Source organism: Pieris napi, chromosome 11 (genome assembly GCF_905475465.1).
Source record: "Pieris napi chromosome 11, ilPieNapi1.2, whole genome shotgun sequence".
Classification (NCBI taxonomy): Eukaryota; Metazoa; Arthropoda; class Insecta; order Lepidoptera; family Pieridae; genus Pieris; species Pieris napi.
The window spans coordinates 12,732,687-12,759,569 of NC_062244.1; the positions used below are offsets into that span (position 1 = coordinate 12,732,687).

At 32.8% G+C, this 26,883-nt stretch overlaps 1 protein-coding gene across 8 annotated transcripts in view; it reads right to left on the bottom strand.

Annotated features, from left to right (window-relative positions):
- Positions 1 to 1,042: 1,042 nt before the first annotated feature.
- Positions 1,043 to 26,883, bottom strand: part of LOC125053585 (kazrin) — a 60,619-nt gene continuing 34,778 nt past the window's right edge. For 3 of the 8 annotated variants that reach the window (XM_047655000.1, XM_047654997.1, XM_047654998.1), the window contains exons 5-20: positions 24,273 to 24,394; positions 23,599 to 23,761; positions 19,773 to 19,900; positions 18,790 to 18,966; positions 13,343 to 13,487; positions 12,903 to 13,046; positions 11,857 to 11,947; positions 10,820 to 11,007; positions 10,028 to 10,212; positions 8,120 to 8,329; positions 7,626 to 7,784; positions 5,827 to 5,950; positions 5,556 to 5,700; positions 3,467 to 3,578; positions 2,736 to 3,016; positions 1,043 to 2,200 (exon numbers count right to left, since the gene is read on the bottom strand). In XM_047655000.1, the coding sequence (XP_047510956.1) occupies positions 2,056 to 2,200; positions 2,736 to 3,016; positions 3,467 to 3,578; positions 5,556 to 5,700; positions 5,827 to 5,950; positions 7,626 to 7,784; positions 8,120 to 8,329; positions 10,028 to 10,212; positions 10,820 to 11,007; positions 11,857 to 11,947; positions 12,903 to 13,046; positions 13,343 to 13,487; positions 18,790 to 18,966; positions 19,773 to 19,900; positions 23,599 to 23,761; positions 24,273 to 24,394 (2,519 nt within the window). In that variant the 3' untranslated portion in view covers positions 1,043 to 2,055. Of the gene's footprint in view, positions 2,201 to 2,735; positions 3,017 to 3,466; positions 3,579 to 4,453; positions 5,318 to 5,555; positions 5,701 to 5,826; positions 5,951 to 7,625; positions 7,785 to 8,119; positions 8,330 to 10,027; positions 10,213 to 10,819; positions 11,008 to 11,856; positions 11,948 to 12,902; positions 13,047 to 13,342; positions 13,488 to 18,789; positions 18,967 to 19,772; positions 19,901 to 23,598; positions 23,762 to 24,272; positions 24,395 to 26,883 lie in introns of those variants that run through there. The other 5 variants (XM_047654999.1, XM_047655001.1, XM_047655004.1 and 2 more) reach the window with 5 other exon arrangements.

Here is a 26,883-nt window from a genome sequence, read left to right on the forward strand (position 1 = left end):
ATATCGTCGTAATAGCACGGGATGAGAATAAAAATGTGTACTATGTACGTTCAACAACATATATTTTGTAATGAACAACCGGAAATTATGTAAAAATCTGAAATTCTTGATGTTTTTTAGTTGTCCCGTATAAAACGGTTCAGTATCCGTTTGATACACATTTTGTAACAATAAATATGAGTACTGAGTACATAAAAAATAAGATAAATAAATCAGTAGTGCTACAACATTTTTAGGTCTAAGCCTCAGATTCCTGTATCTGGTTCATGATCATTTGTCAATTTAATAGGCATGTAGGTGATCAGGCTCCTGTGCCTGAAGCTGTGCACGCCGTCGACTTTTTGATCCTCACGATATTTTCCTACACCGTTCGAGCGAATCTTAAATGCGCACATAGAAAGAAAGTCCAAGTCACGGCCAGGGACAAATCGACCTCATTGATGAGAGTCGCACGCTCTAGGCCAACGCTGCTCTGAGTACATACCATCATATCATCTTGACTGAAATTAATGAGACGAAATTTGCTATGCATAGACATGGGAAGGTTAGACTATAAATAGTTCACAAAACACTCAAGAAAAAGTATATAATTCAGGACGTAATTAATAAATAAAACTGAGCATTATAATCAATATTTTTGGTCAAAAAATTATGCATCACCTAATAAAATGTCATGATCTTTATATATTTAAAATTGAAAATATTTGAATAAAATGTGTCACTAGAAATAACAGTACGAAAGGAACGACGAGCAATACTCTAACTAGCAAGACGGAAATAAAGCAGTCGACCGAAAACTCTTTGCAGATACCAAAGTTTCTTATTTAAGAAAGGAAAGATTCAATATATTTGCTAAATTGCGCCAAATTTTACAACTAACATTACTGGTAACTAAGATGTTAAATTAATCTGAACAGTATTAAACCATTAAGAATATCATTAAATTCTTCATATTTAAGAAACCTTTACTTTAGATAAACACAATAAGGAAAGAATCGTGATTTAAGCGTGAATGGTCTTTATAAGTAAATAAAACACTGAAATACATTAAACATTTAATTAATAGTTATAAAATCATTGGTACCGCATATCACTCTTAATAAATTAATACAAAATAAAAAATAATAACAAAAAATAAAAGTGTAAAGCTCGCTTCAAGTCGATAAATTACTTAATATACAGAAATTGACTAATTAGTAATTTGATTTAAACTGATTTGTGAGTTTTCATCACAGTATAGCAATAAAAACATCGTACAATGACATCTACAAAAGATCTGGATTCATAGAGAATTCATCAGCACTGAAATAATGCAATATAGAAATCTCTCCACTATATTATATTTGCAAAGGAGTCGTGTGGTTCGTTAACTATGTTTTGCACCAGGGTCTTAAGTAAAATGTCATTGCAATATAGTGATAAATCAGTACAAAATAAGTCTTTAAATGCTTTGTCATAAGACAATTGATATAGTCAGTCCAATTAATATTGGTATAGGATATGGTGAGTAATATGTAGGTAATTTAGTATTAGCCCTTATTTAACACTATCATTTAAACTAGTAATTATTAAACATTAAAACATTGGTCCTGATTGGATTACCATTATTATTTCTTCTGTTGAGTGCGTGAATATTTCTTTGAATAGCCAAGTTCTTACACGTCATCAACACAATGTCATTTTCTTTAAGTAAATCAAAGAGACGATTGATTAAAACAGTGTAAATATTTTTTTTACGAATAAGTCTTCATATGCATTGAGTAATCAAACAAGCAGTTTACAACATAACTTCTAAGGCGATTCCAATTTCAATATTCAGTTTTCATACCACTAAACTCTAAGTGAAATCAGCGCTATAAATGTTGCAGCGCTTAGGGCTGTATCGAAATAGAGTTTCGTCGTTAGATTGGGTCATTAAGTTTCTTTGTTAACTAATTATCTAGTCAAGCGTTGAAGTGGTAAGCTTGCTGTATTCTTTTTCCTAATAAGCTAATGAGCACTTTGCCATGAAGCACATTTGAGTTCAGATATGTTAGATAAAGGCAATACGAGGAGTTAAACGGAGGCTTTACTGCAGGCGTTGATGTCGCCGATACTTTTGACTCGTCTGTGCCTCCTTTGCCTCACGACTGAATCGTCCACGGATTTGGAGGGCAGAGGAGAACTCACCCTGTGTGAATGATCCACCCTTTGGCCGTATCTGTAAAAAAATTGTTTATAATCGATATTTACTTTGATTATACCAAAGATTACTTTTATTAAAATAAATCAGTAGCGCTACAACCTCTTTAGGTCTGGGTCTCAGATTTCTGAATCTGTTTCATGATCATTTTTAAACCTAATAGGCAAGTAGGTGATCAGCCTCCAGTGCCTGACACATACCGTCGACTTTTTGGGTCTAAGACATGTCGGTTTCCTCACGATGTTTTCCTTCACCGTTCGAGCGAATGTTAAATGCACACATAGAAATAAATACCATTGGTGCATAGCCGGGGATGGAACCTAGGACCTCAGGGATGAGAGTCGCACGCTGAAGCCACTAGGCCAACACTGCTTACTTTTATAAGTGTAGTTTATATTGAGGATGTGTCTAATCTAGCAATAAATGTATAATACACTATACATAGCATTTGTAAATACTTACGCTACAACTAATATAATCGAAAGAAACTAAAGCTATCTACAAATCTCACAAAGAGTTTCGCACTTTAAGAACTACCTTCGAAGCAACTCACCTGTGCGTAATCCCTTCTTTAATCTCGTTCAACCTCTGCAAGCTGTCTCTTGTAGACACGCTAGACTGCGAGTAAAGGCTTAGCGGTGTGTATATGGGCTCGTATTCCTGCACCGTAGGCGGTGGGGCATAGGTCATACTTAATTGCGAGAGAGTTCTACCCCCTATCGGTGGGGAGTAGCACATCTGGTACTGGCCTAGACTAGAGCTTTCGCTGGAACTCGATGGCGACTGTCGATCGTGTTTAGCCTTCAACGCTCCTAGGGCGCGGGTGATTGAGCCCTGTTGAATAGTTTTATCATGTTTTAAGGTATGATAACATTGCTTCTACCTACATTTTTCGATAGGGATCGAATAGAACAAAAAAAAATTATATTTCAAATTTTGTATATTGTTGTGAACGATACAAAAGTTTGTTGTGGATTATGAAAGCGTTAATAATTACACTGTTAATACAAAAATATCGAAGTTTCATTTCCCATAAACGATCAAAGCGAACAATAATTATGACGTTTTTACATCACTGAGTTTAATGTTCGTTTTATATAGGTAAAAAAAGGCCTCAATAATAAATACCTTTTTGCCTCTTATTCAAAATGTTTATTTTCGATATATTATATAAATATTATTGTTTTAACATAAATTTAGAATCAATTTAACATCTTTTCTTTTGACGTTCATAAGAGTACTTGGTTACCTAAGAATAAAGATATTTTGAGTTTATAATCTTACCCGTAAGCTATGTCGTCTTGAGTCAGCTGTGAAATCTATTCCAGGCAAACCAGTGGCCACTGATCTCGAGAAAGGTCTACCTAACATTCTTATTTGATGGCCGAAAGTGTTCCTGAAAGCGCTTTAATATTAATATTCAATATTATTAAGAATTACACCGAGAAGCTATACATCAGCCAGAGATTTATCATTTCGTTACCATTAGGCATATTATTGACTCTAACACAGAAAGCTTCATGCAAAATATTTGCATTTTTTAATTTCACACCTGTCTTTAATTTAGAAAATGAAAACTTAAAATGAATTAAAGATTATGTACAGAATAAATTCAGCTCACACCAAAAGCATGATGCACGGGAAAAATACAAATCATGCTAATGTGTACAAAAATAGTGAAAAAATTACCTAGCACAAAACAAACGATGGCTACCAAAGAATAACATTGTATTGGATAAAATCGAGTCTACATTTAGAACAATGCAATAAGCTTTAACAATTTGAAACTGGAAATCTTTTGCTAAACTTAGATAAAGCTTTTTTGCCGGCAAACTTTTTACATCAAAAGAATTCGGTGTAAGTTTCGCCAACGTTACCACCTCCTAATTTTCACTTTGACTCTTTGTGACGAAAATTGTTGTAAGATAATGGAGAAGATAGGTGAGCACTCGGAACGTGCCGCTGGATTAACTTTCTCGAAACGGAACAACATTTTTCTTTGGTAAGAAGTCGATATCACAAGAAAATTTAAAAAGAAATTGAAGCAGAAATCTGTGAAACAAGAAACAAAATTTACGTATGGTTATAAACAAAGTAATCGACAATGTTTTATGAAATAAAGTATCGAATGACAGAGTGGACTAAGCCCGAAAAAGGTGCGGTCTAATGATGATGACAGAGAGGCATTCATGATTTATCGATAAAATGATTTACCGTTCTGCCTCGATGATCGCCAAGATAGGGGTGACGGACAAGATAATGACTCGACAATTTCATAGTTTTCTCATTTTTGATTTTTATTCACATTCATATGCCGAAGGATACCGTTACAATTGATCTAATATACATACATAATTCAATTTTACATTAGGAATGTATACAATACAAGTCGAAAACATAGATATCTTACAATATTAGTAATGCTATTTATTGTATTAATCCTAAAGCTATTTGATCGTGAACGGTTCCGATTTAATAATCAAAATTTATTCGATGAATTTAAATCGTTTCCTTTAAATTCGTACGATAAAAGGAATGCATTAGTAAATATAATAATGAGATGCGAGCACCTCCTATATTATAAACACGAAGCATCAAATGCTACGCGCAATTCATCTAATTTGAATATCAACGTTCACTAATATTATCATTGATTCGAATCTGAATTACATTAAGATGTGCCAAAAATCTATAACTTCCTACGGGTCGAGTTCCGAGGGCCGGTCTATTGGGACACGAATTCTAACATACACGACGTGGAACAGGAATAATGATTGCGTCTGTTCGTCAAACTCTTCGAGACACTTCACTTACAAACCACGATACCTACAATAACTTATCAGTCTTCACCGCTCGTAAAGTTTTCGATCAAAAAATCTCGAACGAGCAAGTTTGACGGAAGAATTCTATAAAATACATTTCTTGCAAAGAAATTCTTTAGTGGAAAAATAGCTTTACTATACGAGTATAAGGGGACTTTACATAGAGACACGCGCGGGGACCGGACTCGAAGCTTTATTTACTTTTTAAACGAGAGCTTTTTAACTTTTCTATGTTTATCTTTGTTTCGTGGACAACATGGATGCTCGGGCAGCCTCCACTTGCAGTTCTTCCACCTGGCAAAATATCGTATACCTGCAGGATTGCACCTCACATTATAATTAACTACCAGGTATCGCCTACGGGTCTGTGACTGTGTTTAATAATTCCATGCAGTGCCTTTCGTATTGGAAGAATGATCTAATGCTCAACTCATTTCTCGTGGACTTTATTGAAAGCGTAAAGTGAACTTTGTCCAGTGACTATCTTTACCTAAATATTTGTTTTGATATTTTGATGTAATGTGTTCTCGTTATAGCCTCAAAATGTTTACCTTGCGGGGATGATGAGAGCGTCGAACTCGGCCACCAGATGTCTTCGAATTATACTTTTCGAAGGTGGAATCCCCAGAGCCGTGGCCATCGTTTCTCCAGTGAATGACGGTTCCAGTACGACTAATCCTCCGTGAACTCCACTATCTGAATAATTTAAAAAAAAGATAATACTTGTAACAAACACTAATCAAAAAAATTAAAACAAAAGTTGAAAAAAACTAAATATATATAGTGTAACTAAAACTATTTTGCTTATAAAAATAAGGTTACCTTTGAGATTGTCAGCAAATTCACCCAAGTCAATATTGTGCGCCCAACGTATAAAGCGCTGGTTGGTCCACACTAAAGGATCAGCGTCAACATTTTCACATTGATGACGACGAACAGCTAAAGCCTGTCAACAACATCCACGATCACACTAACAATAAGGATAAAATACGTGTTATTTTTATTTAGGTAGGTAATAATATTCGTTATAATAATCACTACTGATTTTTACCCATGATGATCTTTACCAACCCTATTATCATTGGATTGTTATTTGCAAAGCATAGGCTTATAGAATAGAAAGATACGCCGAAAATATATAGTATATACTAAAAGATGTATACAGCACGCAATGTCTACGTTTTTGACCTAATAAGATTACCTCTAGGTGGAGGCTACGCTGTAGCCCGAAGCTACGAAATTAATAGAACAGAATTCAGTGATCCGCATCATATTGTTTATTTGTTGTTGGTATACTCTTATAGTACAATTGACAGTTTATATTCAATTAGGAAAAAATATATGTCTTTCACTTAGAAATTGGTAAAAACTAAAAAGCTAAATCTTATCAAAACATATTCTTTATGAAAGGCTTATTGGTAATAGGGACATTGTCTTATGCTCATTTGAAAATTGTATTGTGTTTTCTCGCTATTTAGTTATAGAAAATGCTGAATTATTATAACTCTTCAATTCTCACTCATGGTTTCTATTTTACTTGGACTATAATAAGTACAAAAATAAAATAATATACACGAAAAATGGTTATGATAAATGAGGACAAAATTACGGTTTTTGAAACGGAATAAATTGTTATAATTTTGTTAATAAATTATGTACAGTAGATAATATGAAAAACGAGATAAAAAATGAAATTTCGCTCACTGTCACGAATTCAAAAGAGGTTCGAGTAAGAAATGATTAACGACTCTTCTATTAGGGAGGTCGTAACGAAAAACATTTTATAACGGGCTTCAGTGCATAATCCCCTGTTTGCTTTCACCTTTCTCGTTTATCGAAAAACAAACTCCGGCTTACGATAAATTATTTTCTTGTATACCAAAAGTATATGGTAATTTTGCCCCTACCTAACATAGTGTAATTTTTTTTAATATTATTAGATGATTAACTGTATAAAGTCATTGCCCTCTAGTTACTGAAATTTAAAGGAAAAACATCCACGAGTTTATTAAAAATAACTTTATTAGTAAAACTAAGTATAAAGGGGCCGTTCAAGTATAAATACGTACCTATAATAATAAGTAGTAAGTACGTACCTAAGCACTATATTTTCTTATTTGGTGAATACGTCAACAATAATTATTTACTTTTTTAGACATATTATCCAAACATTGTCTATGCTTGAAAACGAAATACATTTTCTAGGATTCCTATAATAAAATTAATACGTTTATGTACTATTATTTTTTAGAGCTTTGCTTAATTTTGCTGACAAGAGGAAGGGGAATGAATTGCAGTAAATCAGCTTACGTAATACTTGAACGGCCCCTGAGTCGTAGAGGAACAAAAAATTTACATAAGAAAAATATATGTAGTATAAAATGAGTTGGCAAACGTAGGACTTGTGCGTAAGTAAAATAAAGCTAGTAAAACATAATTTTCAAGTACAATTATAAAGTATTTATACATTGTAATAGTTCAATTGTATTACTATTCAGTTGATAAGTTATCGATCATAGATTGAAAAAAATATTTCGGTTTAAAATATCTTGCTCGAAAGGTGGAGTGAAGAATATCGAGCGTTCACGACGTTTGATAAATTTAAGTAGATAAGCACGTACCTGACGATCGTACTTCATAATTCTGAGCAAATGGATCCCGTGGACGATTGAGGCTTGATGGAATTTCCTCGTCACACCTAAATACTTCTCCAATTCCTTTTTGCTGATTGTGTCGAGCATTCGAGCGTCCACCAAATTCGCCAAAAATGACTCGGCATACTGTTTTAGATATTTTATAAATTAATCTTTAAATTTAAGATATTACTGTTAACAAATATTTTATTGTCAAATATACTGATAATAATAAACGCCAATTTATTCGATAAAAGTATTCGGTAGGAGAGTAATTTATTAATTGGTTTGCGAAATTGAAAAACTAAAAGTGAATTGCATTTTAATCCTCTGTCGACAATATAATGCAAATAGCTTTTAAATTTCCCGTCACTTTCAATCGGTAAGTTGTTTATTTATTGCGAATAGCCATTTCAGTTGGGTTCATTACCCAAAGGAACGAGCCACGTAGGTATCTACGATATGGGTAATCATCGACCAACCTGCGACAATCCGAGGTCAGGCAGCCACTCCGCGGCGACCCAGGCGTGCGAGAGCTGCCCAATGCTGGGGTTCCGCACGAGGTCTGGCCGTCGCCGCTCCTCGATGGCCAGCCGCAGCTTCTTCCTGTGCATCGGCTGTGTAATCCCCAAGCCGACCTCAAGGTCCGTGTCTGTCAGCTCTAGCAAAACCTGCCCATTCAAAGCACGGATCTAGAAACAACCAGAACACAATATTTGACGCTTCTATTGCGTCATCTTATAGCTAGCCAATTTGTTTGTTCTTCTGAAGAAATTTTGTATTTTGTTTTGATTGTTACTCTTATAAATAATAAATAACTGTTTCCATATCTGTAATCAATAAATAAGTATGTCATTTGTAAAAACTTTTTGATAAGATGTAACGCTATAGTTTGTGAAGTTTTTTTTGTTTCAACCTGTCTGAAAATTTTATAAAATAGATTGTCAACAAATCAACTTATTGCTGGTTTTTCAGAACCGATAAAGAAACATATTTGCCCCGGCAATACAATAGAAACTAGCAGTCCTTGACACATCGTGTCATTAAATTGTATCCAACAACCACTACTTCACCCATATCAATATTTTATAAAAGAATTCGGTCTGTTAATAATATTTAACTTTCTGCGAATTATACAAATGAAGTCCTCAACCCCACGTAGGAGTATACAATCGTTAACATTTCACCCTAATTATCGCAATAATTGAACCTCCGAAATAAGCCTCTAAATAATAGCAATATTCCCGGCACGTAACAAAATTCACTTCAATATTTGCAAATGAATACATTATGAAGCTGGGTATATTCGCCTATGTCCATATTTCTCTTATCACTTTATTGCAAAATTTAATTAAAAGTTTGAAGCTGGTGTTTGTGTTTGGCGAACGTATACATTAACAAATATATATTTTATCATATAGGTTCCTAAGAATTAACATTATCCTACATAAATAATACTGACTGCCTTTAAGACACCGTAATCACCCATGGTGTAATTTCAAATATTCAATTCGATTCCGGCGAATTCTGCGCAGAAGTTTGCGAAATCATCAGTAAAACGGATGCATAAATATGTCTATCCGAGTCCCATTGAATGTAAACATATTAATCTATAGGTTAGTCACTTAATATGTCAGGTATAAAAAAAGAACGCACAAAAATATATTTCTTATTTATTACTTTTCGTAAAAAGTTTTAATTATTTCCATTCGTCAATTTGATTAAATAAAAACATAGGATTAAATTGCTTTACTTTGATTACAAGGAAAGGGAAGCAACTTTCAACGCGAATCGTGATTATGAATAATAATATTATGAATTTATCAGGGTTCTTCTGAGAATATAAAATCTTGGAGTTCGGAATATACGTAAGCAAACAAAAATATTTTCCCAAATAATTGATCGAAGATTGCTTTGATGTTTTGCCTAAGGATTTATCGCGAAAGTGTTTTCATGTATTTATTGGCAAACACCTAGCGATCAGTTACCGTAATATGTCGATTCGCAGATTAATATTAGCCAGATAGCTGTCACTATCATCGTCCGACATTTAGATTTAATTTTAAAATAAATTAAAAATTAACTTTTACATATTGACAATTTTATTTACAACCTGTAAATAAAATTGTCAATATTGTTTGTATGTTGTATTACCTGTATTACGTGGTGTTGCCATTCAAATAAAACAAATGACATCGTGTTGATAAATGACTCTTATTACATTACTTCTGACATATAATTAAAATTGTCTTTGCAAAAGTGCTTTATTTACAAACCTTTACTTAAATAAACGAATTTATCAATGTATACTGATTAATATACGTAAGAATATCAATAACAAAACGATGCACTCGTATTATAAGTAACCGATGTACGCAATTTTTACTCACCTTTCCACTCTTGACGTTGTCGGCGATAGTAGCAGCATACTGTGGCATTCCCAGGGCCAGTTCTAGCCACGCAATGATGGCCGGTGCACGCCATCGCGACAAAGGCAGAGACGCCGCCTCACGCAAAGCCGCCTCACTGCCCAAAGGTGACCAAGCACGGCCACTGCCGCTGGCATACACTGGTTCTTGTACAATAGAATATTATTATTACGCTTTTATTCCAATGCCTTTATATTGGTATGTCAAGAAATGAACTCTATAAAAAAAACATGCATTTCATAAATTACTTTAAAAAACAGTTTAAGATACTTTTAAGTCTAAGTTATATTCTTTAATATTCTAATGATGATTTGTTTCAGATAGTGTATGTCTCTAATTAATTGATTTTTAATACAACTATTTGCGAAATTCTCACATAGCATCTTCATGTAATTCAAACTTATCAATAAAAGCGTTATCTTGCTCGTTTATGCATGAAATGAATTCAGACTTTATCCGGCGGCGGTCTGCAATCTTAATATGCTTAATCTTGGTCTTTTACAAAGTATTATAAAGAGGAAATAAATAGAAGCCCCACATGACCTAAGAAGTAACGTAATGTGCACAGTAAGATATATGTGTCGTAATGTAAATCAATAAGCATAAACCGTTTTACAAATATATATTAATGTTTTACTAATTGGAATTATATACGACTAATTATCGTAAATTGACATAACTTTATCTATCACAAAGCCTGCAAAAAAAGCATGCAGACAGCACCGTTACTTCTAATCAAATCAAAAATCATACCACTTTCATGTCCACTAGAAGCCGCGCTGCCTGACTTGGTACGATGTCTACTTCTCGCGAAGACTCGTGATATGGAGCCCCACGCGGAGCCTCTGCCTCTGCCCGATTTGCTGGCACTCCCACGTGTCCGCATCCCTCCCAAAAGAGCCGATTCACACTCCCCTGGACTCGACAGCTGTTCCACGGACCTAGATGAATCTTACTTTATAATTAAAGCTAAAATAAACGGGTAGTAAAGGACCACGGTCAAAAGCGCAAGCATAATCTTCACTCTATGTGTTTACATAGAGATACAAGTCGAAACTGGCAAAATGCAAATAAGTATTTAAAGCTTTATATCTCTATATATTATATATCGCCTTAGTAGGCGTAAGCCCAATGTTCACTAGCGATTACTAAACGATTACGATAGGATAAACGTGAAAGTTTAATAACCAATAGGTTGGAATTGGTAAAAGGATCTGCTGCAGATGGCTGACTAACTTGAAACTATATACCTAAGTAAAACACATACAATGGTTAAAACATCTAACTTGTACAAATTAGTAAATTACTACACACGCGACAGTTTAATTAAGTTTACGTTAAGTATGTGATAAACGTACGAGTATGTTAAGTCACCTTATCACATTAGCAATGTCGTCATTTTGTCCTAAGCATTTAATCTCGTTAAGAGGCCTTCAAACGTTTAGTTTAATGTCTGAGACCCTCACCCAGATCCGTTTACACTTTGATGATCATGTATCTATAATAAAGACCTAATAACAGCATAAGCTTAATGGTTAAATTGGTTTTTCAAAAATTTAATGATTGCCGTGTCCTGATTACGAACTACTAATTTATTTTACAGCCCACAGGAGCTGTAGGGATACTTATAATAAGATACAGTTGAAAAGAATACACAAATTATTATTTAAACTAGGTACCGAAACTTAATTGTAATTTTCTCACAACAATGGTTTATAAACCATTTATATGACACAAGTAACAAGTTTAAAATATAGTCTATGAAATGCCTGAAAGGATAAAGTTAGTACCTGGAGAGCGAGCCCGCGTCGACCGAGCGACTGAAAGGCGAAGCGCTATTGTGCGGAGATAGTGTAGGACTGCAGTCACGTGGCGTACTCACTTGAAATAAAAATATTATAAACGTAATATTTTTATACATTTCTATGTTAAGCTTTTTTGTGTCGATTAATAATCTCTGTAAAAGAGATAAACTTCAAAAGGTTTTCGATAATTTTGGCATTATGCACGAAATCTGCGCGCGTGAACATGTGAGGACTTAGTTTGCGAATTAAAGCAAAATGCTTCGCTAGTTTAGAAATTCTAGTTAGTTTTTAATTCAATATGATGTGGGTTTAATTAACATGTAATTTGGTTTTATAATCATTAATAAACAATGAAATTGACTACAAACAATCGTTACTATGTTTGGTTTATATTCACATTTTACAAAAGTAATTACAGCGTTGTAGTTAACTGCAATTTGTGAAAGCGAAATAATTGATCAATACTTTTGAATCCACGCGAAGTAAGTTTACATAGCGACAATGCCCCGGAAGTAATAATGTTAAAAGCATTTCAGACGTTAAGTTGGTTTGCTGTGAAATCCATTAAAATTAATTTCATTGCGACGGAATTTTCGATAGCGATTTCATTTTACAAATTCATTTTAATAACTATGTTAATTGAGAAACATTTTAATTAAGTTTTCTATATTTTGTATCTATGTTGAAGAACATGGACAGCGTTATTAATAAATAATCCAACGTCTATATTTAGAACATGATAATTATGAGATAGCTGTCCAAAGGAAAATTATTATAAGAACCGAAAGATTGATGGAGCACTTATATTAAATACCTTAATTTAAATTCGTTGTACAGTGTGCTAATGATGCAGAATTGTTTTATATTTGGTTAAATACGTTACGTTACGTTCGGTAAAAAGGCGTTCGCATTAGGTAAGTTTAAATTAGTGACCAACACATTATATAATATATCCATCGTCATGATGTATCGGGTATAATATTGCAGCTATGAAACCCTGTTCGAGTTTTGACCAATACGGTAATACTTACATTGATATATAGGATGCGCAGACGACACGAGAGAGACTGCATCTGTGTCGTAGGGGTCTATATTCAGAGGAGCGCCCTCTGCCGTAGAATCAGAGAGGTTTCCTCCGCACACCGATGTGGCACCACCATCGCTGCTACCTGTCACTAACATTAATGTCATCTTCCGTGTCTAAAGTGCCACAAATCTATCTGATCTGTCAAAATTATTAAAGGACGTCTTTACATTCTAGTACACACTAATGTATTTTTGTAAAACATTTTTAATTTTCTCGGGATTAAAACCAATGAGAACGATAAAACAAGAATATCATTTATTGTTATATGTTATGACAAAAACTGATTAAAAAATGTTTGAAAAACTACCTAAAAAGTTACAAGAAGTGTATGTACCACGTGTTTTTTTTAAAAGCTTAAATCGAAGTCCTTCCTTAACTGTATACCTCTAACACCTGAATCAGCGCTGCAGCTGCCCCTGTCTCCAAGTAGACCTGAAGGACCACCGAGGATCATGGGTGGTCCGATACCTAACGACGCCACACTCTCTCCCTCCGAAAGACATCCCGCCGCCTGGAGTTGTCTACGTGCCTGATATAAAAAGATCAATCAACAGCTAGACTAGATTTGTCAGTTAGCTACAGTGATTACTATTATTTGAGGTTACGAAGCTTGATACAAAAATAGTATTAAATAAACTAATTATATTTGGCTCGATTACACTTAAAGTTGCCGAGCAAAAATATGAACAACGAAAAATGAAGTTTCAAGTGTTTTGTGCTGTGGAAACAGTTGCGCTTAATTCTCTTCTCGTTTTCAATCAGTAATTTGAAATTGTAATTAACACCGTGTGCTGGTGATGGATGAGAATTTACCGGACCTATTCATCATAATTTCTGTCGATAATGCTCTGTTTGCAGATTTTCATATTCACACAAACTTGTGTAGATGTAAGAATGATTGATCTATTAAAGTTGATATTAACAAAAATAAAGATACATTCGTGAAGATTTATTAACCCCTGGTACTTTTTTATAATTTGTGAACACCCTACGTTCGCCGGGAGTCGAACTCGGGCCACATACGTGTAAAGGACATCAATGAATATCATGATATCAACAAATACGGGGGCGGGGCTTATATAAATGAACAGCCCTGCGATTCTGTAACTCACTGTTATTCCGTGAGTCCACTACGCAGTAACAGCGCTCCCTTCGTCACTGACGTAATTTTTGGAATCTCATGGTATTCTGTTAAGAAATTTTACATTACGTCTTGATAAGTGGAGGGAGGTAACCTAGTGAGTTGTTGTCTATTAATATCGTGACAATTGACTCATTTTATTTTATAAAAAGAGTTAATTGTCAAAATTTTCATCATACATAAGCAAAATATTTTTAATAAAACAAAATGAAGAATAAACGAAATGAAGAATATTAAAAAAAAGATAAACTGTGAAAATATCTCAAAAATGATTTATCTGATGGAAAATAATAGAATAGCGAGGAAAATTATTAAAACCCATCTGGCAATGGGGCCGCTTAAATGTAAGTAGTGAGTTTATTTATTAGTCAATCGTAAGTTACGTATTTTGTTTATAACTTCCAATTAAGAGTTTAAATTTCGTATTTACCCGACAACTGACCAGCCGTGGTGTATATGAGCGACAGAAACTTAAAAATATTAATTATGTTTCAGCACGAAACAAGGGATACCTAACATCTGGATATATTGTAAAAAATTTAAGAATATTATCTTAACAAAAAGATAAAAGATGATGTCACGCTAAAAGTGATTCTCTCAGCAAATGGGCTACGGATTCAAAGTAAACAGGATGGATAGGTGTCTTATATTTTCAAAATGTTACTAAAGGTAACCAAGGTTAATACCAATGTTTTCATATAATATTTTGTTGAGTAATTATAAAATAAAAGGGTACCTATCTATAAAGAAGAAAAATTAGTGTTTGTATATTTATTCATTTGTGTAAGTGCAAGTGTTGGTACTTTTTAGATGCCATGAAACTACTATTGCAACCTTTTTAAGTGATTCAGAGGTCAAACACACAACAACAATATTACCTATGTTTTTACTAACACTCATAAAAACTGAATTCTATTAAAACTATTTTAGAAATATAATAACTATCATAGTAAATAAATAGGAATAAGTAGTGTCTAGTAAAACAGTTAACAAAGTTTGTTTGTTTGATGGCAAATTTGAAGTCAAATGTAATAGGTTAAATCGAAGCGACATTGTAAAGAATAATGAAATTGTTGGTTAAAAATGTCAAATAAAAAAATATTTTTAGGTTTCCTAACTTCAAATTCCATTCATGAAATATAAGAAGTATTAATTTTAACTGATCAAGTTGAATTTAATTTAATTGTTCAGATTTCAGAATACAAGTATAAATAATCATGTTAGGTATGTTGGATCAAATATATAAGCTTTCAATTGCTCAAATTCATACCATTTCAAGTGATCAACATTAATTTTAAATGTTGGAAACAACATTGCCATAACTTATTTAATGAAGCAATCAAAAGATAGTTATTGCTGCTGACTACACTTTAGCACTAAACATACCCTTTATGGGTCTTGGATTTGTTTCATTAATAAATAATTGTTTTTAAAGTACATACTTGGATTTGGATTTTTGAGTCTAAATATAGGTTTGCTCTAGATTTTTTTTATTCATAGTACTGAATCAAATACTGTGCGAAATTACTAAGCCTTGTTACCATAAAACTTTTAATAATATTTGGCTTAGTTATAATATTATATAGTTGCATAGTAAAAAGTAATAGCATGTTTTTAAGATACTTTACTTAGAAATACAAAGATATCCCATATATAAGTTTTTGTGTGTTTTATGCAAGTTTTTTTATTATTTACCTTAACTTTACAATAATTAAATTGCTATGCAATATTATTGTATCAGTACAGTGACCTACCACATTTCCCTATTTACAATTTTAACAGATAATCATTGTATTACAGCCATCAGTGGTAGTTGTCAAGAATGAGGAAGAAAATGACCAATTATTGAAATGTTAAGAAGACATATTAAACCGAGACCACTAATCTATTTTGAATGCAGTTTGGACAACTATGATTTTTATATGAAAAATTGTATTACCGTGTTTAAGATAATTGTGTACTTCATAATAATTTTTTTTGTATCTAATAATATTATATTAATAAAATGATTAATTAAATCTACCACTTATTTAATGACTGCCTATAGAAAACGTAGTAACCGAGTTAAATACATAGCTAAGCCGAATTGAAAAATATATAAGCCATGTTACTTTATAGGTGAATAAAAGAACAATATAATAACTTAAACATTTAATTTAATGATTATAGTAAACTTTTAACACACTACAAAATAACTTTCAGTAAAACAAACTTAAGTATAATAAAAACTAATTAAAACCCAGCCTCACATAGAGCTAATCAATAACATCTTCTTTATTTTGTAGACAAATATATTTATTTTAATATATTTTCTAATTAGTTTGTAAAAAGTAATAGTTATGAACGATAAATTTAAAAAAGCTTAATAAGTACTTAAACCATCATGTATGTAATGATGGTATTTCATACTTGTGTAAAGCAGAATAATGTTTTTATCCAAAACCTTAATGTTATATCAATATATTTTATAAAAATATAGGAACCGAAATTGTACTGTGTTATCATTTATTATAAATTGAAGGATAGTCGAAATTCAATAATTTGAAAATGTCTGCACTATTGTGTCTTTTTATATCCAGGGGCCTTGTTGTATAATACACATGTAATATTCTTCTTCTTCAAAGGCAGAATGTATTTTTCTATCAGGAATTTTGAACATTTGGGGATCTCTGAAATTATTAGATTTATAATTTTAGTATAGTAGAAAAATACAAATATATTACAAAATTTACCTATCTTATTTATCGTTTTCTGTTCGACTTATCTCTGCTAGAGACAAGACATGATCAAGACTGCATCGAAAAATTGGTTCTAGGATAAAAATTATATTTTTAATGCTAAAGTAATCAAAATGTTTACCTTAGATCATCTATTTACTAGACTCTTCGTTCATCTCAGCAGCATATGTTCTAGGTTTCGTCAATACCATATAATTTCTTGAGTATTGGAAAAAAGCGATAGTAACCAACGCCGAGAAACCAATTGGTCGTTTCGTGCCTACATTTTCTTCGCCATCTATAGATATTATATTAAGTATTTTTTAATGGATTACATCATTTATTTCTTGAAATAGAGGTTTAAACTTTAAAGTGGAAACGGGCCTTCTGTAACAATAACAAAGTTCTATTTCACGAAGCTTAATGTTTATATATATATTTTTTTCGTAAAATAATGCTGTATTATAAATATTATTTTATAAACTTACCCCAAGATACATATAGATTGTCCTATTTTAGAATATTTTCACATAAAACAAGTTTTAACTTCACTAAAAATGGCTAACTCACTGGTAAATGACGATTTCAGCGAGGGAAGAGCAACTTTTAATTTGACGTACAAAATGTACATTTAAGTGAGATGAGATGTCAAATGGTATGTATCAGAATACCAAATACCAACAATTTTGGAGCGTAAGTGTAGCAGTGCCAAATTTTAGTTCCAAATGTGAACAATCTCATTTGAGCGGCGCTTTTGTCGCGGTTATTGTTTATCAGAATACCAAATTGTAACATGACACCGAAACGAACGATTTGACAGCAAAAATCAGCGCTGAGGGTGTGTGAAGCGAGTTACAGAATCGCAGGGCAGGTTTGTACATTACGTAGAAAATCAAGCACATAAAATGTTTTTGATAAGTTATAGTAATGAGTATGTGCGACGCGAATGCTTAACGGGTGAAAACTTATAATATTTTGTATAAAAAATTACAAACAATGCAACGTAATCGCTTACAAAGCACATTTAATCGATATTTGTTTATAATACAACCGTAGATACAAGAAAATAAGTCTCTCTTTAGACGATCTTCTACATTTCTATATTATGTTTGTGAAAAAAGTAACAGATAATCAGAATAAACGATCCTTAAGTATATAAAAAATGTGGGTTCGTCAAAAAACAGTCTTGATAACATAGTCCACATTCAAGAGTTATATATCCAAAATTATGCTCTATTAAAATAATGTTAACGGAGGCCTAAGATAGTTAACGGCGAGCCGAGGCTATTATCATTCTCATACGAGTTCATTTCCTATGGGTTTCATGAACGTGACGTGGGTTTTGTCTCTAGTGGCAAGTTATATCACTGATTTAATGCTTTAGGCCGATGCCTATCTTCTATGCCAGGACATGACAGGCAACTTTGAACTGTAGACTTAGTGATAATATTGTTATATAATTAACCTTACCCACATTTGGTGATTGAAGGGTTTTACTTTGTATATGAAAATTGTACGTAATTTTTTTTTAATAAAACACATATAATTGTCAGTTTTGAATTTTTGTATATGTATTTTACAATTTTATCTAACATATTGGTTTGAAACTTATGTAAAATATTGGCTATAGTTGATCGAACTATTCAACTCATATGAAAGTACTTTAATTGAACTATTTGTAAAGAGCGAAAGCTAATATTTCTCCGACATGGTTTGTCTGAAACTTCGATGCGGCTCGAGTCCGGGCTAGGTATTAGTTGCGGTTCTAGTTATAGTTCGGACTTCGGACACAATCTACTTGACTATCGTGGTTAATCACAATGGCTATTTGACTATCGTACTTTAACTTTGTAATTCTGTGCATAGATATTGAACTTTACGCAGTCAGGAGTAAACAAACGTGTCGTTGTATAAATTAATTTGAATTTAACAAATGTTCCATATTTATTCTTTCTATAGCCTATTTTACATACTTCATACAATTGTTCCCTTGCATGTCGTAGCTGCGTATCTCGGGCACTTAACGCAGCGGCCAATTGCAAGGACCTCTCTGCTTCGTCTCTTGCGTGACGCAAAAGAGCAGCCCGCTCACGTTCCCGCTCTGCACGCTCCGCTCCCAACGCCGAGGACGCACCGCTTCTTGACCGCATCTGTTATAAGTGAAACAAAATTATTTAAATAAATAATTTTGTTTACAAAAACACTCCTGCCTTAGCAGGCTACCCTAAATTGACAAGAGTGAACAATAAGTGAATAAAATTTACAGACGAAACAAAAAAAAGCAAACATACGAAATTAATTAGGAAAAACAAAATTACATTATAAAAAATACAAGAAATTCACTAACTGCTATAGGCACAAACAAATAATAGAACTTTTTACACTTTCCTCAACGGACAGTAAAAATGTATGTAACTCGTTAACTAAATTAATGCACCGAATCATATGTGCCCTTTTGAGAACGTTAGTCCTATCTGTGGGACCATGGAGTAACGGCGGACGATGTCGCTTTCTGACGTACCCATCGGGCACATTGTAGCAAAGGAACTGAAGTACTGCAGAATTACTGTCCTTGCCATGTAACAATTTTATGAAGTACATCACAAGCGCGAATTCGGCGTACTCTTAGCTCGTTGTAGCCCACAGAACCAAGAATAAATAAGGTCGGATACATGAGTGGGTAAAAAGGGTACACATTTTCACTGTGGATTTATTTATATTATCATAAAAAATCTGTATGAGTATTATGTACTTATCTAAAATGCCAGTTGGTCACTGAACGCTGCATTACGTTGCAGATCGAAACAATGGAAATTAGTAAAGACCAGTTTTAAGTAAATATACAAAACGAATTGTCGAGACTACTCCTCAGGATTGAGACAGTCCTGATATTTTATTCAACATCTGAATAGGTTTATCTTACTTGTAATAAGCAGAGCTCAAATATCACTCGAACCTGTTCATAATTTCTAATGAAGTCCCGGAGCTCCTTCTCTTTGTCCTCAAGAGTCGCGTAAAGCTGCTTCATTTGGTTGAGTAAATCGAATTTCTCAGCTTTAAGCCTCTTCTTATCAGCCTTGAGAGCTAAAATATAAAGTATAATTTTGGTAAAACTATTTTCAGTTTTAAAGAACATGTACTTACTGACATCGATTTTCCTAATTTCGTTTTTGCCTCCTCTACAATATGTTAGTATAAAATGGAATTATGAAGTTAATTAATGTTTTATTTTTTTATACCGTCTGGTTTCTTTTGCCCGAGCTGACCGGAAGAAATTGCTTGTTAGGGATAAAGTCAAGCATATGCAATTGTAGCTGTATATGTGAACTGTATTCGATTGTAATAAAATAAATATAAAACTGGTTTGCGAACTTTTATATATTTTTTTAAATATTTAAAATCTGTCTTCTCAGCTCATATAATCATATCCAGTCAGGCGAGAGGGACATAATGTCAAATAATGTAGGAAGTTTAATTCTTAGTATTAGTTAATGGATCAGCCCTGCGATTCTGTAACTCACTTTTCGATAAACAATAAACTACAAGCTCCCACATTTTCAGAATGCCAAATCATAAAATGACTGCTTCACGACTGATTTGAGAGCGACCGCCGATGCGAAAACCGCTGTGTAAGTTCGAAAAGTGAGTTACAGAATCGCAGGGCTGATGCTTAAGATTCGTTTCACGTATTTACCAAAATTTCACCTTTAAATACGTATTTTTATTCAATAAAAGGGATAAAATTGAAAGCGTTGAATATGAAGCTGAATATCGATTTCAATTACGGATAACTGGAGCAAATGAAAATTGAATGAACCCAAGTTTTCCAGTTTACGGTTTATCTATTTAGTATTTAAAAGTTGTGGTTAAAATTATTTGCTTCCTTAAATTGCGAAATATTTGGGAAAAATTAATTTACACCTTTTGAAAATACTAACAAGGAATTACGAGAATACATTTATCCAGATTTTTTTCGAATTATATTTCATGTCGATGTGTGTGTACCACTAGTTGTAACTCAAAAACATAATAATATATGGATTTAAGACCTTTTGTTAGTATTTACATTTGACATAGATTCAATGTTGATCAATTGTTTCGAATCACGCTTAAAAAATCTTATTCGTAGAAAAAAAGCCAGGCGCTTTAAAGGCAAGGTATAAATTACGTGAGCATTATCGTTGTAAAGGACAATAAACCCGGCTGGCGATTAGCAAGGCTCAGTTGCGCAGATAAGCACACTTTGATCGGTATTTTATAGAGCGAAACCGTTTGACGTAACATTACGCTTATCCAATATTATATTTGGATTTAATAATAATAAAACTGCGAAGGGTTTACGAGCTTCGGGTCTTTTAGTTTAAGTACCATGTGGTATTATATTACGCTTCCAAAATTGAATATTAGTTTTTGGGAATTCCTTTTCCATACATAACATAACTGTAAAAGTTACCCATTTTGTCAAATTTAATTGATAAATCGCATGAGCGTTCCATAAGCTCACTTTCGCATATTATATATACAACTAGCTGACCCGGCGGCAAACGTTGTTTTGCCATGTATTATTTCTAGGAAACATTTTTTTAGTTCAATTAAAATTACTATCTACTATACTAAAAAATAGGTTAGGGTTAGGTTAATCGTAGAGGGGTGAAACATTAGGGTTGTATGTTGGCAAAAAATGGCATTTATAAAATGCCACATAATAAAATAATATTTTTTTTGGGGTTTGAAAGATAGGTAGTAGCCGATTCTCAGACTTACTGAATATGCATAAAAAATTTCATAAGAATCGGTCGAGCCGATTCAGAGGATTATGGGAACGAACATTGTGGCACGAGAATTTTATATATTAGAAGATATCAAGTGTTTGATTCATCTAGGCATTTCAAATCACATTACAAATATCACAATTTGTATTAGTATTATTAAACAAGATACATTTTATCAGCATTTAGTAACTAAAAGAACTAATATGATAGATGAATTCTAATTTTAAAGGCTCATTTATGTAATCGCAGGATACATACAGTATGTAACCTGCGATTAAAAGCATAAATATCGCGCTTCACGAACGCTTCACTTGCTAATACGTGATTAAAAAACTTTCTAACCCTTTGTTTTATTACACGCACTTCTATCCCCTCTGCGGTTGTGTAACTTTCGTTTATGCTTCAGTTATCGGCTCAAACAAACGGGCCGTTTGCTGCTTATTCAAAATGTTAACAACTCCACTAACCTGTTAAAATGTTCTAATGAAATGCTTCAGTAGATTTTACGAATTGGAACGAACTTTTTAGATCACGTTCGGTGCTTAGTGGAAATTTGCTAAAACTATTGGGTTATCCCGGATTCCATTTATGGTCAAACAATAATTAGTTTGGAACACTTGGTTGTTTTAATAATCAGTAAACAAATGAGCAATTTTTCTATGCCCCTTACTCCACGAGACGTCTCACACTTTTAATATATTATTAGATACACCTAATATAATAAACATAAATTTATATTCAAACACTAAGCAAAAATGTCTTCAGTATGTATATGTATAATGAAATTTATAAGTAAGGAATATTAATGAAGGCCACATCTTGAGATATTAAGGTACATATTCATAAACATTCTACGAATTATAATTCCACTATAATAACATAAATTGAAAATAGATTACGTAGTAAATTTATCTCAAAAGCCAATATAGTTCGGTGTTCGTGAAGGTAATGACATTAGTGAAATGCCAGTGGAAGTTACAAACCAACCCACGAAAACGTGACCCGAAAACCAATTTACGAAATCATTCGGACTCTATATCGTGATATTACTATAGCATTGTGTCAACCTATATTTAGTCTAAAACGACTATTATGTATGAGTCACTTTATGTGTCATATGTGTGTTTTTATTATGATGGATCGAACATAATACATAAATTATATCCTTAAATTAACTCTTGTAAGGTTAATAACTATATAATATTAAGTAAATGGATAGAATTATAGATATAGCTTCTTATTTTGTGTACAACTTAGGTTAATATTTTTGAAAATAGATTAATTTAATTCATTTAATACCAATAAAACAATAATTGTATAGAACAAGAAGAAAAAGTTGTGACTTTATAAAGATAACAACAATAGTACTGATAACATTTCCCGGTTCACAATCCCTATCAAACAGCATAAGACCGTTGATTAAAGCCTTTACAGGTAGATACTATTTTCGTTCTAATTTCTCTCTTTTTAATTCCAGTAATGTTCTTTATCGTCTATCACAAAAGGTTCAATTAAAAATGCTAATAAAAGTATTCTTTGTGTAAATTAAAATTACCTAATGACGCTAATTCTAATTTAAAAGTAATGGTAAACTCGTTCACATCGTCCGTATTTTAATAATTTGTAGTAAAATTTTAATTATATTTTTTTCTTAATAATAAATCATTCATATTATACGTATTATTAGACTGTTTAAACTCTTGTTCTTATTAATTTATTTCTAAGAAACTGCGCTTACGTTGTGGGATCTTTTGTTAAAACGTTTAACGTTTTTTTACTAGTACTTTTTATTGTAAACCAAAGGTTTTTAGACTAATTAAGGCATCGTGTATCCAACCCATTATTCAAAAACACATAATCAGTATATTTGTTTAACAAACGCACTGTTCTATCTATTTTCAATACAAAGCAAACGTAATTTAAATAAATAAGTACTTTGGTTTAGACTAAATTACTTTCATAAATCCTTTCAGTGATAGAATAAGTTAAATAGGAAACATGTATACTAACAGCTAACAGCTTCCCTCGCCAACAGCAACTCTTTCTCCATCTGCTGCGGGTCGAGCGGCGGACTCTCCTCTTCCTCCCCCTGGGCCCTTTCGATCAAGGCGTTCCCCACTTCCCCCCTCTCCACAGCCGCTACGAGCAATCGTCGAACCCGAGTTAACTCCGCCTGTATCCAAGATTAATTGCCATCGATTTGTTAACTTTCGAACACATGCGACGGATAAAACATTGCAGTCACGCAACACGTGTCCAACTGAACAATATTTACCATTTTATCGTGAAAATAACTCATCAGATAATGGTTAAAGTTGTAGGCATAAGATAAGGCTTTCAGTCGATTGGCTTTCCATTAATTGTTAAATCAAGTTAAGGTATTTAAATCAACCTTATCAGGTGAATATTAGATGTAGCCTTATGTACACAAATTGTAACCGAACGTGAATTGTTTGATAAAACCGTGAATAATTACGGTAATGAATTTTAAAAATACTGTCGGTATTAGTAGTAGAAAGTAGTATGTCACGCAAAATATGTGTGTAATACGGGTTGATAGATTACTAGATTACTTAAGAAATAATTTGAAAACCATTTGTAACAAATAAATACATCTCTACAGAATATCGTAAATAAGCCAGTCCCTAGGCAAAACAAAATTAATCGAGATTAATGAAAGTAACCTGTAGCCGTTCATTCTCAGATCGCAGCCGTCGAGCCATTTGAGCGGCAGAGAGCATCCCGGGGGATGCGGGAACATCTTCCTGACGCGATCGGTCCGACCGACCGCCTGGAGACGCCGCATCTATTACATAATCATTTTAATATCATTTCTACAGTATCTCAATTTAAGCAATGGATTTCTAAGTTATACGTAGTAAACAAATTATTAGTTTCATTTATTCAAAGGCGGGAGAGATGATTTCCTTTTGAGATGATTCTTATTAAATATAATTTAATTAATTTTAAAATTCTAATAATATGTCTAAAATGAAAACCGATTTTTTTTTATAAACGATATACAGGTAAAATGATAAGGTAATATTTTATTATTGTTGCTACGTGGTTCAAGGAATATCGTGAATACTAAGAAACGCTTAATTATATTAATATCAGAAATACCGCTTAAAACTAGTTGTAGTTAACAACATACTAAAAACATACTCATATATTCAAGTACGTGTTCATGCGATTCCTGCAAGCCCACCCCAAAGATGACATTGAAATTTATGTTATTTTTTACTGTTCACCAAAGTAACATTAGTAATGTTATGATGTGATGTCTTTAATAATAATAATAATAGGAATAGTAGTATAACAACTACACTTATTCGTATAACTATCTTTATTATATAAGCGGTTGAGTACACAAGAACATTGTTAGTCAAAAACAAACTTTATACACTTAGAACAGCTTTATATAATATATACATTGTATACGACGCCATCTTGACTTTGGACAGTGCGTTCAGGGAACGCAGGCTAGTACTGATTGAGTATTCAATGGAGCATTGTGGTAACTTCCTGTATCGTTCATATTCGGTCTATGAAAGTAAGACCACATCTCTGCGTTGTGTAAGCCATGCCAAGCTTGGGCGACCACACCCATTCATCAGAGGCTGAATGCTTACAATCTCCATCCATCCATTCCATTCTATTCTAAAACTTCTTCTTACCTTAAGAACGACTTTAAATTCATGGTAGCATATAGCTAAAGCCTATTCTCTTCTGAATTTAATTCCTTGCCTATACAAGCTGGTTACCTGGACACATAATATCCCAAATATTCGTACTAACTTATCTGATTGAAGATATTGTGATTCATGTGTCCTTTTTCTTGTACATATAATGTAGTTTTGCACTCATTGCGCCTTATTTAATTCATTATTTTTTCCTCACAGTGGTCGCTATGGATGAGACCGCTTGAAAGCGCCAGTTACCCCCATTGTATTTAATTATTTGAATTGTCCTGTATTTTCGCAACGATGTGTAATTAAATAAAATACTTTTAAGTTTTATTTTCTCATCACATAAAAATAATTATAACTATAAACAAAATAAAAAAGAAGGTGTTTTATAAAATGCAAAAGTGATCAACTAAAATAAACGAGAATGTAATTGATTTCTCGCAACGTTTAAATATCTATTCGGACTGGCTGCTGTTACTTTTTACAAAAAGGTTTTACATAGTTAACAATTGGAGGTTATTTTAATTACAAAAAATAGCTATATACGGACGTACGTATTTCACATTTTTTGTTATAGTATAATTATTCTATAAAAAATATATAGTAAATTAATTGCCTTATCAAAAATCTATGATAGTCATTACATGTAAATAATGAGAAGTAAAGCATTATAAAGGAATAATTTGGACAATCTAAACATCGAAAACACGAAACTCCTCTCAGTCACGAAAGTGGTTGGTCCCGTCCAGACAAATCGATTATTTGAATGTATCACGCATCGCAGCGCGGCACAGGTGTAGTGGCTTTGATTGCGATTCACCAAAAGAAATAAAAACATCCTTAATTGTACTGAAATTCTATTGAATCTGTCGTTAACACATTTCTCTTCGAACGTAGAGAACTGTACAATACATCGCGATAACGAACGCTATAAACGTTCAATAATGATGAATGCGTGGGATGTTCTCTTTCATATTGACCTTTCGGATATCCTTCTAACCTTTATTTAAATCAGATTGAGCGCTTGCATTAGCTTAAACTTAACTATCGGAGATGAAATTCTTCAAAATAACTTTTAATTGCTATCGTAATAATTATGAACAAAAATATGTGTTTTATGAAACGTTACATATAAAGTTGGATAATATTAAAACTACAGGTTTAATAGTATGAAAATCCTTTGCTTTTTACCATGATGAGAGTCATGGAAATGTACCCAGGTGTATAAAAATTTTCATCTAAATCAGTCTAGAATGAATAAGATATCTTACTACTCGTTAATGCTGGGAAGAATACTGCCAGCTAATCAAAAAGACGACAAGTCTTAAATGACAAACGACAACATCACAGTTCCTTCATTGTAAGCCGGCTGCAGTTAGTGCAAATGAGCTTATTCCCCAAGGCAGCCAGCTCATTAGCGCACTGGGGCTGCGAGGGGAAGACAATGTATGAGAACTGCCTAATATTTCCATTATATGTGAAAACGGACACCAATTTATGGCTTATTATTTCGTAACTTCCACATTACTTCGTCTTTAAACTTTTTATATGCTTTGATGCTATTCTTAAAATCTATAACTAGCTAATGATATTAACTTTAAATCTT